A 16,418-nucleotide genomic window follows, 5' to 3' on the forward strand; every position below is an offset into this window, starting at 1 on the left:
TCCTGCCTTTCAGGAGCTAGCAATCCTAGAGGAGTTCAATGGGGATGTTTTCAGTTGTGCAGACTAGGTAAGGCTGGTTTGAGTGGCTCAAAGTTGTCACCAGGGACTTGGTTTCCTTCAGTGTCCCTGCTCTTTCTTTCCTGTCGTCAGTTTCATCCTAAGGCAGACAGACTTCTGTTGTCTAACAGCCCCCAGTAATATATGCTTCCTCATTTCTACTAAAAGATCTGAAATTTACTTTGTTTGGACTAGTTTAGGTCACCTGCCCACCCCTGAATCAATCATTGCCACCAGGGGGATGAAAAGTGCTGGTTGGCTTAGCTTAGAGCACTTGCTCTGACCATGGCCCCAGTTTCCAAGGAAATTACATAGATTGCCAAAGGAACCCACGGATTGTTGGGAAGGAAGAGAGAGCCACAGTACTGGGTGAATGTGGGGTGGTCAACCAGCTAAGGCCCTCATGTGGTCTTTGCTTCTTTTCACACAGGCTCTGCCAGGTGATTTTATCCAGTCTCAAAGCCTCAGCACCATTTTTCTGGGTTTCCGTGAAAGTCTTATTGCAGCATTCTGGGCTTCACAACTGCTGCTTCCCCCTCCGAAACCTCGTTCCATCCACTCTTCACAGTGATCCCTTCTCTTTCAAAGCTCAGCTCAGAGCCAGCCCCTCTCTGGCTACTTCTACCTCCTCAGACATCCTTCCTTCCTTCCTCCATACTCCCTTAGCCTTTGTACTTACCAGTGCCTCATACCTGCTTAGGTTTCATGCTCTTGCTTCTCCAACTTTAGACCTACATTCTACCCTTGAAGAGTTTTTAGTCTACTAAATTCCCTCTCTTTAATGCCTAACAAAGGAGAGCTTTGATGGGGATTCCTTTGTTCAAAAACGAGATGGTTAAAGTGTGTGTGTGTGTGTGTGTGTGTGTATGAAAAAGAGAGGCAGTCTGGAGAGGTGGAAAGAGTACAGGATTCAGTCAGACAATCCTGTGTTTAAATCCTGGCTCTGCACCCTTTCAGATCTGAGACTTTGACCAATGGATCCCCACTTGACCCTCTTCTCTCTTTAAAATGTATGCATGGTATGTTATATATTCATTCTATCACTTTTCTTTCTTTTTTTATTAGACAGGGTCTTGCTCTGTTGCCCAGGCTAGAGTGCAGTAGCCCAATCATAGCTCACTGTAACCTCAAATTCCTGGGCTCAAGCAATCACCTGGCTAATTTCTAAATTTTTTTGTAGAGATAGGGTCTTGCTATGATACCCAGGCTGGTCTCAAACTCCTGGTCTCAAGCAGTTCTCCTGCCTTAGCCTCTCAAGTGCTGGGATTACTGGCATTACCACCACGCCCAGCCTGTATGACTTTTCATGTTCGTGAGTATGCTATCATACCTATTATTCATTTACATAAGGCATATTTAATAAATAGTACATTTAATAAATACTTGTAATTATAAGTACTGCCATAGCTGAGGTTCCCATATGGTAGTAACTTTGGCTAGGAGAGATCAAAAAAGGACTAAGAGAAATCCTTCAGGCCTTGAACAAATTTTTCCCCTTCTAGCTGCCTGTGGTTCCCAGATGGAAGTGGAAAGAAAGGAGGCATGGCTGTCCCTTCAACCCACTCCCTTTGCCTGATCACATCTTCTGTAGTGCAACTCAGTGCATGCCAATGGTGTTTGCGTCAGCCTTCCATGCACAATGTAAAGAATGATAACCAAATCTTTTATTTTTTTTATACATGATGCATTTTAACTTATTTAATGCTTTGGGGGCAAGTTTGATGCATAAAAAGTGGGAGGTGATACAGGCCTGGAAAGATACCTAGTTGCACTCTCCCTGATATGAAACATGGCCCTCCATATGTACTGTGTTAACATATCTGTCCTTGTGAGCTTCTCTGGTTTGAGCCTCAGCTTGGCCACTTACCAACTGGGTGGTTGAACCTTCCTGACCCTCACTTTCCTCACTTACAAAATGGGAGTAATTCTCTATTGTGAGGGAATCATGTCCTGTTATATATTCAGTGCATCTCACTAGATCAACCTGGTCTCCTTTTAATTTTTATGTTATAAATATACCTACTAGAAATCCAGACTTTCCCGTTGGCCAGATATATGTCCCAGAGTTCAGGACTAATAACCCCAAGATACGGTTATAGTATTGTTTTCTTCCTGTGCCCACCCTGGGCTTTAGGGATAAGCCTTTTCCCCTAATGATTCTTTTACTGGCAGTTAATTATTTCAGTGCATTGCTTTGGAAAGCTCTATATAAGCATTTGTTACTTAAAAGTTTGAGACTCTCAAGCCTGTTCTATCTTTATAATAGTGGACACATTTTCAGAAGAGCAAGAGAACTCTGAGTCTAAAAACTTAAAATTCTATAATTGATAATTTTGAACATCTTTAGGAGAAAATATATAATCCACGACCAGACCCAAACATACTGAGAAAATAATTTATTTAATTGTAAATAAGGAATTTTATTTTTTAAAAAAGTTTAATAACCATATATGAGATCTTAAATTTGTCCATTGGAGATTTAAATTTAAATGAACTTGAAAAATCAGAAGTAAACATCAGTTATTTTTTCTAAACTTACAGGATAGATCATTTCTTTGGTTCAGGACTTAAAGTATTAAAGTCTCCTACTCCAAACTGGCTCAAAAACAATTTGAGTAATAGAGAAGCAAGATTCTTAACTGATGTGTGGGCTACTTTTTCTTTTTCAAAGGCAAATAATTTAAGATTTTTGTTTGTTTTGTTGGCTGTGAGATTTGTTGACAAGAATTGAAGAGTAGGAGTCACAGTGAAATGGTAGATAAAAATGCAAGTTTCATTTTATCAGATTCAGAAATCTGGCACAATTTGAAGTCAAACATTATTTCTAACCAAATTATATTCTTTTGTCTGCCAAGCTATCTTGACAATTTTAATATCTGAAGGCAGGCCTATGAGATAATCTCAGCAATATTCTGGGGATAAGATTTTAATGGTTTTACAAATAAATTGCTTGAAAATGGAAACAAATGACCTAAACTGGAACCGAAGCAAAATATAAAGATTTGTACATATGTAAATTTTGCCTCATGACTTGCTTTAAATAATATGTAGGATTTCATAGCTTCTCTTAGAGAAGGGAATTGAATGTTAAGCTGTTCAGTCCTGATTAGATCTCCCATTGCTATCCCACATGCTTCTGTTATAAAATCAATTAACCATTTTGTCAAGTACATCTGATTGTTACACTTCCATAGTGTAGACGGAGCAGGGGACAAGGAGAAGTTGCTTGACAGGAGGGCTTTTTCTCCAGTCCACTCCTTGATGCCAGCCCTCCTAGTGGGCATATGATGTGCTGAGGAACCCTGAGGTTTACACTAGCTAAATGGTGGAACGTCCGATGACTGATTGTCCTCTGATAAAGCCTGGTTCCTGGAAACAGAAATCCTTGCAAGCCTTTCCAATCCACTTCAGGCCTTTGCCTTCTAAAACTTCATCTACATCTCCTCACCAAGGACTGAAGACACAAGTTGCAGAGTCTGATAGACGGAATATGACTTGGACAAAACAAGAAGCATCTTCCATTCAAGTCCCTGCTCCACACTGCCTCCTATTCAGTGCCTGCATCCATGATGTATTTAAGCACCAACCCCATGCCCTGTGTCCCTCCAGGGTGGCACTGGCACTGCCCCACAGTGATCAGCCCCTCTCTTCCACACGCTCTTTGCTATTTCATGGCAAACTCACATGGAAGCTTTGTTTTCCCTTCACACTGAGCACCCACTGGCTTCTTTGAGTTCCCTGGGGCTCTGACCATGCACCACCATGATATCTGCTGGGAACTGCCACCAATCTTTCACACTTAAGCCAAACAATATCCTGATAAGAAAAGGACATAGACTACAAATGGCCTGAAGCAGTGTGCTGTTGAAGCCTTTCAAAGATGGCCAAGGTAAATGGTGTCCTTACTGAGAGTTCTGCTACAAAGCAATTTCATGTTGCTTTACACCCATCAAAAACAGGAAGACAGTGAGATCAAGGGGACAACTCCCTCAAACCATATCTTGTTGCCAAATACTTCCCTTAGCACCCTTTTCTCCAGCACATTATCTGGCAAATGTAGGGTTTTTCTGGCATTTTCTTTGCCTGTGCCAAGTTCTTTTTGATTCATATGATAGTATTTCCCCCAAACCCAGAATAGATCAGAAATCATTGGGAATTTACATCTGATTGTCATAAATGCATTCTCCCATATTACAAGGCTCAAAGTTATAAGGAGGAATAGTATGTGTTTGTCATCTTGGTTTTGTTAGTATTTTTTTAAAGTTAAAATTAAGTGTTACTTTTCTGAGAAAGCAGCCAGAATAATACTCTCTCAATTTCAGAAATCTGGCACAATTTGAAATCAAACATTATTTCTAACCAAATTATATTCTTTTGTCTGCCAAGCTATCTTGACAATTTTAATATCTGCAGGCAGGCCTATATGATAATCCCAGCAGTATTCTGGGGATAAGATTTTAGAGGGTTTGTTGAGAAGGAAATACTTATTTAGGTGGCTTTCATCATGCCACTCAGCTTCTATGTCATTTTTCTTGTCCTGGAGGATTCCCTTAAAGCACTCCCGGGTGATGTTGAGAACCTGAATGGGTGTTCCTCCAAAAATGGCCGCATGATAATAAAAATCCCCCTCTCCGAATGGAATGTATGCTGCTGACTCTTTACGCCTCTCATAGGTAAACTCATCAGGATCTGCCTTGTACCACCAGGCCTGTAGCTGAGCCACTGACTGGCCCAGGGTCTCTACCCCAAAATTGTCTTGGAAGACCTGGTCCACATCCATGCAGAAGAGGAAGTCAACCTCATGCTGGATGTGGGCCAGGATGTGCTCTCCAATGGTCTTCATGCGCATCATACTGATGTCCTGCCACCTCTTCTCGGGCTTGATCTCAAACAATTTGAAGGAACGCAGAGGACCCAGCTCTATCAAAGGCATCTTGGAGATGTCATCCAGCATGATGTAAAATATGACCCTGTGGCCAACCATGAAGTACCTATTAGCAGATGTTATGAACTCCTCCAAGTAATGCTCAATGTATCTGAAACAAAGAAGAATGGGAAACATTTAACTTCTGGGATTCCTGCAGGAGACCACATGGTATTGTAATCATCTTGTCTGTATTTCACAGTTATGAAGGGGATGATTTCTTTCTATACCAGATGTGTTTTCATATGGAGGGACATCTGTTAGTGTAACACTCTGGGCTTTTCTTCACCATTCGGTCACTCATTCCTGGTGGAGGTGGAATGTCTTGTCTGACTGCCAACTTTGGAACAGCAGCTGGACATAGCCCTGTCCCTCCTATTCTCTTGCTCTTGGATGCCAGCTAGTCCAAGAGAGTATGTGTTCTCAACTGCTTTGGGCCTTGCAAGAAGCCTAGTGGTATGAGCTCTATTCCCACATCCAAAGCCCTGGTAGTTCTAATGTCATAGGTGCCTGGGTGCCTAAGCCTTTCTAATTCTGTGGTTCAGTATTTAGGAGGCCCAGGGCCTGCAGATATAAGGCATATTTCCTACCAGCTTTAACTGTAACAAAGGTGATATTTACTACCATCTGCCTTATTTACCCCTTTGTCTTATTTATCAATTGGTTCAGACTCTGGACAAAGCAGGTGCTAATTCTTGAGCCTCCCTCAAAAACCCCAATATATATCCAGTGTTGCTGCTGCCAGACCACATGCAAGGGGGATGTGACCCTTGCATCCACTGGAGATGTACTAAGCCCAAACAGCAGCATTCTCTTATCTTCCTCTGTGATACAGAGAATGGGTATGGGACATGAATCTCCTTTCATGTTACACAGTCTTCCTTTCAGCCTCCCAATGGTCATCTAAAACACCAGTCCATTGTCTACATACTATCATTATAAAATCCATGCAAATACTAGAGAAAACAACCTTTGATTTAACCTTATTTTAACCTTTTTCTTTGTCTTAAAGACTTTTCTTAAGAGAAGTTTTAGGTTCATGGGAAAACTGAACCAAAAGTTCAGAGAGTTCCCATATACTTCCTGCCCCCACACCCCCGCCATCAACATCTGCACCAGAGTGGCATGCTTGTTACGGGTAATGAACCTACATTGTATCTCACTATCAGCCAAAGTCCATAGTTTACATTAGGGTTCACTCTTGGTGCTGTACATTCTATGGGTTTTGATAAACGTATCAAATGTACATTTGATAAATGTATAATGGCACGTATCTACCGTTATAGTATCATATAGGATAGTTTCAATGCCCTAAAAATCTCTGTGCTCTGCTTATTCATCCTGTCTTCCCCCAAAAAACCCCTCACAACCGCTGATCTTTTACTGTCTCCATAGTTTTGCCTTTTCTAGAATGTCTTATAGTTAAAAGCATAACGTATGTAGCATTTTCAGTTTGGCTTCTTTTAATAATGGGAATTTAAGATTTCTCCTTGTCTTTTCATGGCTTGATAGTTCATTTCTTTTTAGCACTGAATAATATTCCATTGTCTGAATGCACCACAGTTTACTTTTTTGTTCACCTACTGAAGGACATCTTGGTTGCTTCTAAGTGTTGGTAATTATGAATAATGCTTCTGTAAACATCTATGTGCAGATTTTTGTGTGGACATAAATTTTTAACTCCTTTGGGTAAATACCAAGGAACAACGATTGCTAGATTGTGTGGTAAAATATGTTTAGTTTTGTAAGAAACCGTCAAATCAGCTGTTTTGTAAGAAAATGCAAAGTGGCTGTTACCATTTTGCATTCCTACCAGCAATGAATGAGAGTTCCTATTGCTTCACGTCCTTGCCAACATTTGCTGTCAGTGCTCTGAATTTTGCCCATTTTAATACGTGTGTAGTAGTAGTTTAACTATTCATTTGAAAAACATTATATTGATGTCTCTTCTTCTACAAGTCCAAATTACATACTGTCTTGTGAAGCCATGCTATGGAGATTATAGGGAAGAGGAAGAAGAAATCAGATGGCTTAATACAATTCATCCAAACCCAAAACTCTTGTGCACTGAACATGGACTAAATTTAATTTGCCGACCACAGTACTGGTCAATCATGACATTTTGTGAGTAATAACGATGGGTACTTTTTACTTTTTGTTGATGCAAGGATTCCTTTTCTTTGCTACTAAAATAAAGTGTGCTTTTATTATAATATTGGCATCTGGAAAGCCAGGGGTTTACTGTGTTGATTCTTTTTTTTTGAGACAGAGTCTCACTTTGTTGCCCAGGCTAGAATGAGTGCCGTGGTGTCACCCTAGCTCACAGCAACCTCAAACTTCTGGGCTCAAGCAATCCTGCTGCCTCAGCCTCCCGAGTAGCTGGGACTACAGGCATGCACCACCATGCCCGGCTAATTTTTTCTATATATATCAGTTGGCCAATTAATTTCTTTCTATTTATAGTAGAGATGGACGTCTCACTCTTGCTCAGGCTGGTTTCGAACTCCTGACCTCAAGCAATCCGCCCACCTCGGCCTCCCAGAGTGCTAGGATTACAGGCATGAGCCACCACCGCCCTGCCCCCACCCCCACAGTGTTGATTCTTTAAGAGGTGTGAACTAAATTAAAATTTTAAGGCTCACCCCCTCACCTGCTGACTGAATGGACCCCCTTGAGGCCAAAGGAATATCTTAAAACTAAATTGCCTGCCAGGAGGAAAGAGGTCAGACATGCCTTATCATAACCCCCTTCCTTCTTGGGGACATCCTTTGTAACACATTAACAGGCCTAGGGTATGCAAGACAAAACTACAGGTCCTCGATTTACACAACAAATCTATGTCAGGTGGCTTATCTCTCATAACAGCTTCTTATGTTGAAACATTCCAATCCTTTAGACAAAGCTTCATGTCTTTAACCAATTATAAGCCAAAGAATCTTTAAGCCCACCTAATACCTGTAAGCCCCCGCTTTGAGATGGCCTACCTTTTCGGACCAAACCAATGTATGCCTCTCACGTATTGATTTGTGGCTTTACCTGTAACCCCTCCCTGAAATGTATAAAACCAAACTGTAAGCCACATCAAGTCCACTTGCTCAAGCTCCTTGGGAGTGACTCCGGGTAGTAGTCCTCAAATTTGGCTCAGAATAAATCTCTTTAAAATCATTTTACAGAGTTTGGCTATTTTCTGTTGACAGAGGAGAGAATGTATCTGAACAATATAAAGAGAGACTTCGATATGACTATAGCTGGTGGTCAGAAAATCCTTCAGTACTCTGGAAGTTCAAGAAAAATCAATTGTGCCAGGACGCTTAGGAAACAATACTGGAGTAAGTCAGGGTGCTGAGGAGAGTCACTCTGAGGTTTAACATTGTTTAGAGATTTAAGCACTGTAGTTGGCGCCATGCATTGTTGCTAGAAAACAAAGCAAATATCACACCTCCTAAAAGTCCAAATCCACTTATAGGGATTTATTGCTGCTGAGTACAAACAGTTCTCTCTTGCCTCAGAGCCGAGGGCACAGGGCACAGCGCTTTCACCAGGACGGGCAATTTACAGTTTAGCTCTGCAGAGCTGCAACTGGATGGTTGAAGCTGCCGTGGGGCAGTGGGCAACATTCTGTTCTTTTTGGAAACACCAGGATCAAATCGATCTGCAATGTGGCTGGCTTATCCCCTTTTGTACCAAAGGATTAGGTGAGCAGAGCATTGGCTCCCAACCCATACAGTGCAGATTCTTCTAGTAAAAATGTGAAAACTCCACAGTCACCCTTCACTATTAGAGATGCCACGTAGTCCCCTGGGATCAGCACATTCAGTGATGTTGGAACTTGATTAATATTGTTAACGATAGCACCGGTGATGACTCCTGGCCTCTGGGTTGGGGAAGGTTATCTTTGGAGAACTAGTAGATCTTCACAGAGCTCTCTTTTAGGTCTTACCTGGACAAAGCTCAAGCTTAGATCAATGTGAGCTTTCAACTCTTTGTACGAGGCAATGGAATCAACTTTCGATGTGGCTTTTTCAAAAGAGGTACAGGTAGAAATGCCCAGAGGACAAAAGAAAAAAAAAAAAAAAGGAAAACTGAAATTTTCTGTTTTGTTTTTGGGAAAAAAAATTGAAAAATTCTCCAAAAAAGCAAAATGTGTTCTATTTAACAATTAATATTACAGCTAGAACTTTCAAGTAAGAATGACTGCAGTTTGTTGTGTTTTTTTTTCCATCAAATGTTCTGAAAAAGGAAAGGGAAGCTGAAATTGGAACCTCTCCAATCTTTGGAAGAGGAAGTTCTGACCAGCCAAATACCTGAGGGCTAAATCCTCCAGGAGGGATAAGGTAAAAGTGACCTGAAGAACCCATGGAAGAGTGGTCATCTGTGTTCCAACATGGAAAACCACTGTGCTTAGGTCACTCTGTACCTAGAACTTGTAGTAAATCCTTCTATCCTTGGTCCTGGGCTTTGAGAGCATAGCAGAAAGAATGATGCACTCTGGACTGTCTAGTAGCTGGCACTTGTAGAATTTCCAGAGGAAGCCATGGAGGTCCGGAAGTGGGGGTTTGTGGGTATGCTGTTGACTCTGACCTCAGTGGATATAGTGGACATTTTTGTCTGCAATTGGAGACCATCCCTCTGAGGTAGGAATGGATAGACTCACCTACTATTGTTTTGCTCCCAGGCTTTCGGGGCTTCCACCAAAAGGAGACAGAAATATTCCCCCTTAAACAGTCTCCTATCTGATAACTCAGACAAGCCTCCATGAGTCCCTCACAAACATTTTGACAGTGGAACAAGAAAAAGTCAAGGACAATTTTATCAGTGACACCTACCTTCCAATAGCAAAAACTGTCAACCCCACAGTAATTTTCTGTTTGGCATAATAATTTTCTAAGATGGCTTTGTTGTAAGTGCCTTCCCACACAACTGGTGCCTTCCAGCTGGTCACTGTCACAACCTCTGGGCGTTTCCTGGTGATAAAACATAGAGCACCCTGAGTCAGAACAGCTTTGCTAAGGCAGGGCAGAGACTGTCCAAGGAAAAATTGGGTCAGCTATGATCTGCAGTGACTGTCCTTGAATCCTGACTGTAGCTTAGCCCCAAGCACTTGGCTGGGAGGTGTGACATTTGCAAGGACAGCATCTTCTGGGTGAGGGATAGGAGGCTTTGGCTCAGGTCCTCCCTCTGAGAACTCTCTCAGGGGGATGTTTTTTTCTTAGAGACAGGGTCTTGCTCTATCACCTGAGCTAGAGTGCAGTGGCATCATCATAGCTCACTGCAACCTGAAACTCCTGGGCTCAAGCGATGTTCCTGCCTCAGCCTCGTAAGTAGCTAGAACTACAGATGCATGCCTCCATGCCCAGCTAATTTTTTTTTTAGAGAGACAGGGTCTCATTATGTTGCTCAGGCTGGGCTTGAACTCCTATCCTCAAGCAATCCTCCTGCCTTGGCCTCCCAAAGTGCTAGGATTACAAGCATGAGCTACTGTGCCCAGCCCATGAGGATCTTACCTAAACATCTCATACCCTCTTTCTTCTCCTCCTGCTTTTTTGGTTCTTCTCCTACTTCTATATCCTTTCTCCTGTCTCCCCAGCCTCTTCCTAAGCTGCCAGGGGCATCTTTGGGTATTTATCCCTGTGGGTGCCATCTGAGCCTAAAGAAGACCCTAATCCTTGATACAGGGGGATGAGACAGTGACACTAAGCTGAAAGAGAGAAAGCTGTTTCAATTTGCCTTTTGCCAGAAAGGGATTTCTGGGTAGGAACCTGGTTGTTGGCCAAAAAGGGCCCAGACTAAGCTGATTCTGGTGTTACCAGTCATTTTACAAACAAGGAAACAAGGGCACCCAGAAAAGAAGGGACTTGATAAAGGCCCAACAAGGCCAAGGCTGGAACACAGGGCTCTAGTAGAGACCCCAAGACCATCTACCAGAACATGTTGCCTCTTTACTAGGAAAACAAAAGTGTTTGAGTTTGGGGGCCAGTGGGTTTTCTGCAATCAGAAAGCTTGAAAGGATGGGCATTTATTGAAACCTTAAAATCTGTACCCCCATAATATGCCCAAAAAAAAAAAAACCAAAAAAAAAAAAAAACATAGCTTGAAAGGGACTTGCCAAGGTCAACACAAACACAGGGAGTGACATAAGAGCAATGACAAAGCATAAAACCCTGAATGGTAAATGTGCCAAGGCCAGAGCAGCAGTGGGGCTCAGCCTGCTGGTGGAGTTCCACGCAGCTGGAGTGGTGGAGTCTCTGCTCCGACCCATTTGCTCAGGAAGTCACCACATTTCCCCCACTGGGAAGTGGGGATTGGCACATGATTGTTTAGATTCAAATTCCAATGGGCCTGGCACCCTGCATGCCATATTCTTGTATTTCACTGGGGGGAGCACCTCAGCTCAACAGCAAGTGACTGGGGCAAAGTCCTGGTGGTCCCTGCCAGGTTCCTGATTTCCTCCCAGCTGTGAAGCTGTGGCCCTGCTAAGGCTTTGGGGAAAGGTTAGCAAATATTTTGGGCCAACAAGAACTTCCCTGCCCCTTATATAGCAGGTGGAGGGCTGGGTTTTCACAGAACTGTCCCTACCCATCAGCAGAGTGATGCTGGTGAGCATGGCTGGGTTAGCCCCTGCCTCATCCAGCTGTAGCCCCAGCATGGAAAAGGAGTCTCAGTAGACTCTCCTCATGACTCCTGTCTCTTGTTGCCAAACTCTGCACCCTGTAATTCTTGAGCTGGCTCTGTCCTCCCACCCCAGTCTGCTTTTGGCCTGCTTCCTAGTTACCCCCACACAGGTGGCATTGCCCTAGGTTGGTCCAGATAGTGGAGTGGAGAAACACGTTCAGGCTGCTCTCAAGACCTGCCCTTTCTTGTCTGGAGTCTCAAACTCAGACCGACTCTGCCCTCAGCACTCCAGGTGTGCCTGATACACCGGAGGACATAGCTGCTGCCAGTTTCCTTCAATCACGAAAGAGGCTGCCGTGCACTCCGCATCAATGTTTGCCATGCACTGTCGCATATACTTGCTCATTTAGTCCTTGCAACAACCCTGTGATGTATTATATCCATTGTCAAGGTTAGAAAACCAAGGCTCAAAGAGGCTTATTTATTAACTTGTTCACAGAGCTATTTGCTAATAATGGCAACTGACACACGCTGAGCACTTCCTGTGGGGCCAGGCACTGTGTGAAGGGTTTGCCCTCTGAGGTGTGTGCTATTTTGATTCTCATTTTGGCAGTGAAGAAACTGTAGTGCAGAGAGGTTAAGTAACTTGCCTGAGGTCACACAGCTTATAAGGGCTAAAGCTGGGATTTGAACCCAGATAGTCTGACCCTAGAGTATGTGCTCTGAGCTGCCACCTATATTGCTCCTATATGGACATTTACTTGCTATGCTGATGAAGTGGGGGTTAAAACCCAGGTTTGCCCTGATCTAAAGGTAATAGTATTTCCATTCAACTTAGCTGCTTTGGCATGTTCATCAGTGCAGACTGAAAAATGATGAGTTTTTTTTGTTCTTAGAAGCTTACATGGTGTTTTAAATTTATAAAACCCCCAGCTTTGTTGAATCACAGGATTTCAAACCAAAAAAAAAAAAAAAAAAAAAGCCATACACACACACACACACACACAGAGCTTATATTTGTATAACCAATGTTTCTGAGCTTAAATTCTCTCATATATGTGCCACCTCATTCATTGCAGTTTTAGTTTAACCCATCAAAGATCTTTTAGTACTAATAATTCTAACTCAGCCCACTAGCTAAGTCTTGTAGCTTTGTATAAGCTAAACATTTGGTAAGCAGGTCATATCTTTTTAAAAAAGGAAAAGGAACACTTACTTAATACTTACTATGTACCAAGGGCTAAGTACTTGACTTCCATTCTCCCATTTTATCTTCACAACCACCCTCTGAAATGGGTACTGTCATCATCTCCATTTTACAAATAAAGCAGAGGGTAGGAGAGAAGAAGGGAGTGAAGTCCTTTACCATTTAATTTATACAAAGGGCCAGATTAGGGGATTCAATCCTTTGATGAGCATTTCCCCTTCCCTGCTCTGTACTAGGTTGTCCTGCTAAGCAGGACAGAGAAATGAGACCCAGTCCTGCCCCTTGGGGATCTCACAGTCCCAACAGGTCTGCTACACACTCCTCAACTACATGACCACACACTCCACATCTTCTAGAAAGACTGAGTCAGAAAACTAATGTCCATTTTGGTTACTTGGATGGGAAAGATTCCTTCGAGCAGGAAGAAAAAGTAGTGAAATTAAAAATTAATGTTTAATTAAAAATTAATATGTTCTATTTCCCAGCTGTTAATTATTCAATTTCACTGACAGTTCCAACATGTCAGTGCCCCTGGCTAAGAAGCCATACCATAGCCTGAAAATGCAGGTAGTAGGGAAGGAGGCAGAATGAGACTGGCTCTTGGATGAACCTCTGCATCAAGGAGTCTTAGTTATCGAAACCCACAAACCCCAGAAAGGAAGTGACAGGGGTAGCCCACACATGAGCAACAGCTAGTCTTTGACAATGTCATCTGCCAGAAAGGTACAATGTGATCACAAAGATGGGGCTCAAAAAGAAGGGAAAATCACCAGGAAAGAGCTGCTCAGATGTCTTCCTTCTAAACAGGGTATCCAACTGTGTGACGTCAGCGTGCACAGTTCCATCAGTGTAGGCCAAAATCTTCCCGAAAAATAAAAGGGCCGCCGTAACCAAAGCACACACCTCCCTAGGTTATTGGCAGCTTTTTACTTTAATGTATTTATTTATGGGTACACTGTGGTACCTGAGGGCTAGAAGTGTTAAAATTCTATGAATCATGCAGGTGAAGAAAAAGAAAATGTGAAATGCATACAACTCATTGCCTGAACTTCTAAGTGGCAGCATGCATAACCAGGATCCAGTGAAGAGCTGATAGTGACATGAACAGGGATGGTGGCTGTGGAGTGGAGAGAAGGGGATAATGTAGGAAGGATTTCAGAGGAGGAATTGGTAGAATGTACTAATGAATTAGATTGTAAAGGGGACAGAGGAAGAGGTCTCCTGGACTCTGGTTTGAACCATTTACTGAGATAGGAAATGAGAAGAATAAGGGTGGGGTGGCCAGGCACAGTGGCCTTCAAGAGGCTGAGGCAGGAGGATCACATGAGACCAGGAGTTTGATACTAGCCTGGGAAATGTCTGGGCAACATAGTAAGACTCTGTTTCTAAAAAAAAATTATTCAGTCGGGCATGGTGGTGGCCTGTGCCTGTAGTCCCAGCAACTTAAGAAGCTGAGGTGGGAGGATCGCTTGAGCTCAGGAGTTTGAGGCTGCAGTGAGCTATGATCATGACATTGTACTTCAGCCTAGGTGACAAAAACAAAGACCCTGTCTCAAAAAATAAAAAAGAATAAGGGTGGGGTGGAATTGAGAAATCTACTTGGGTCATGTGAAACATGCAGAGATGTCAGATATGCAGGGGGACACAAGTTAGGGCTCAGCAGAAACGTCTGGGCTAAAGATATACATATGAAAATCATTCTCTCACCGATGGTATCTAATGCCATGAAAATGAATGAGAGCACATTGCGGAAATGCTGTATAAAGAAAAGAAGAGGGCCGGGTGCAGTGGCTCATACCTGTAATCCTAGCACTCTGGGAGGCCGAGGTAGGAGGACTGCTCAAGGTCAGGAGTTCAAAACCAGCCTAGCAAGAGTGAGACCTCCATCTCTACTATAAATAGAAAGAAATTAATCGGCCAACTAAAAATACATAGAAAAAATTAGCTGGGCATGGTGGTGCATGCCTGTAGTCCCAGCTACTTGGGAGGCTGAAGCAGAAGGATCACTTGAGCCTAGGAGTTTGAGGTTGCTGTGAACTAGGTTGATGCCACGGCACTCTAGCCCAGGCAACAGAGTAAGACTCTGTCTCAAAAAAAAAAAAAAAAAAGAAGAGGCTGATGGACTTACCACCACCACCACCCCACCCCCCCCAGAACCTCTAATCCCTGGCTGGGGGATGGCTGGGAATAGGGAGCTGCCCCTTTCAAGGAGACTGAGAAGGAGAATGGATAAGTAGGAGAAAAATGAGGATGTGGTGACATGGAAATGAAGAGAATTTGATGTGGAAATACGTGTACAATATATTGTCATGTTTTAGGAAATTTATAGAAAAGGATACATTTATAGAAAATATATTTTATTTGCTCATTCTTTCCTCCAGTAATTCATTCTTGCAAGAAATAGATTTTGGTGCCTTGACAAGACTTAAATTTGATGCTGCTTCAAACCAATATTCTTTAAAAATCTGCTCACCATTCATTTGGAGGTGAAGCCATGCAGGAGGAAGAGTGGAGAGTGATGGCTGATAGCCATGGTCTCTTAGCTCCCAGTAATTCAGCCCTGGCCCTGCCTTCCAAGTCCCACTCAGCAAAGCACAAGTGCCATGGTAAAATTGCACTACTCTCCTTAGAAGGGCACTGGGGTGACCATCTCTGGCTCAGCTAGCCTGCCTCTTGGGGGGATCTCATTTCCCCATCTAAGGGGCTCATCAAAGCAACAATGCTTCTACCTTCTTACATTTGTAGTAGTGGTTTAGTGTTTCATAGATGCCTACCTTGTTGTTGTCCAGCTCATAGAATGACAACTGGGGGGCCAAAATTCCCATCCATCCACACTGGTATGGATCCCTATCCCAAAGCAAGAGAACTTGCCAGAACATATTCAATCTTTCCAGAGCTCAAGATACATTTGAAGGCCGGGCACAGTGGCTCACGCCTATAATCCTAGCATTCTGGGAGGCTGAGGCGGGCGGATTGCTCAAGGTCAGGAGTTCGAAACCAGCCTGAGCAAGAGCAAGACCCCATCTCTACTATAAATAGAAAGAAATCAATTTGCCAACTAATATATATATAAAAATTAGCCAGGCATGGTGGCGCATGCCTGTAGTCCCAGATACTCGGGAGGGTGAGAGAGAAGGATCACTTGAGCCCAGGAGTTTGAGATTGCTGTGAGCTAGGCTGATGCCATGGCACTCATTCTAGCCTGGGCAACAAAGTGAGACTCTGTCTCAAAAAAAAAAAAAAGAAAAAAAAAAAAGATACACTGGAAAAGATGCTATTCTCTCCTTATCCTCCTCCTCTGACTGTCCCTGCACCTTTTAAGACCAGCCCCTTAAATGCTGATGTTAGACAGGATTTAGTCTTCTTCTTCTCCCTGGGTGGCCTCATCCAGGCCCACAGATCCCACTGCTATCTATACTCTGATGCACACTCTCATTGCACACCTCCAGCACAGACCTCTGCCAAGCTCAAGGGCACCCTGTGACTGTGCAGACACCCTATAAGCACCTGAATCCATATACATGCTCCTCACCTTCCCCAACTCCAAGGCCTGCATTTCTTTCTCAAGTCCTTTTCCTGGTTACAGTTTCTCAGGTTTCAGTCACCCTGGACAGCTCC

General features: G+C 43.1%; 1 protein-coding gene across 11 annotated transcripts in view; it reads right to left on the reverse strand.

Annotated features, from left to right (window-relative positions):
• Nucleotides 1–2,438: 2,438 nt before the first annotated feature.
• The window catches only part of GGTA1 (glycoprotein alpha-galactosyltransferase 1 (inactive)), a 64,931-nt gene continuing 50,951 nt past the window's right edge, over nt 2,439–16,418 (reverse strand). For 10 of the 11 annotated variants that reach the window (XM_076009006.1, XM_076009012.1, XM_012771748.3 and 7 more), the window contains 2 exons: nt 9,808–9,945; nt 2,439–5,093 (listed from right to left, as the gene is read on the reverse strand). In XM_076009006.1, coding sequence (XP_075865121.1) covers nt 4,400–5,093; nt 9,808–9,945 — 832 coding nt within the window. In that variant the 3' untranslated portion in view covers nt 2,439–4,399. The remainder of the gene's footprint in view (nt 5,094–9,807; nt 9,946–16,418) is intronic. The other variant, XM_012771749.3, reaches the window with a different exon arrangement.

This window comes from Microcebus murinus, chromosome 12 (assembly GCF_040939455.1).
Source record: "Microcebus murinus isolate Inina chromosome 12, M.murinus_Inina_mat1.0, whole genome shotgun sequence".
NCBI classification, from domain to species: Eukaryota; Metazoa; Chordata; class Mammalia; order Primates; family Cheirogaleidae; genus Microcebus; species Microcebus murinus.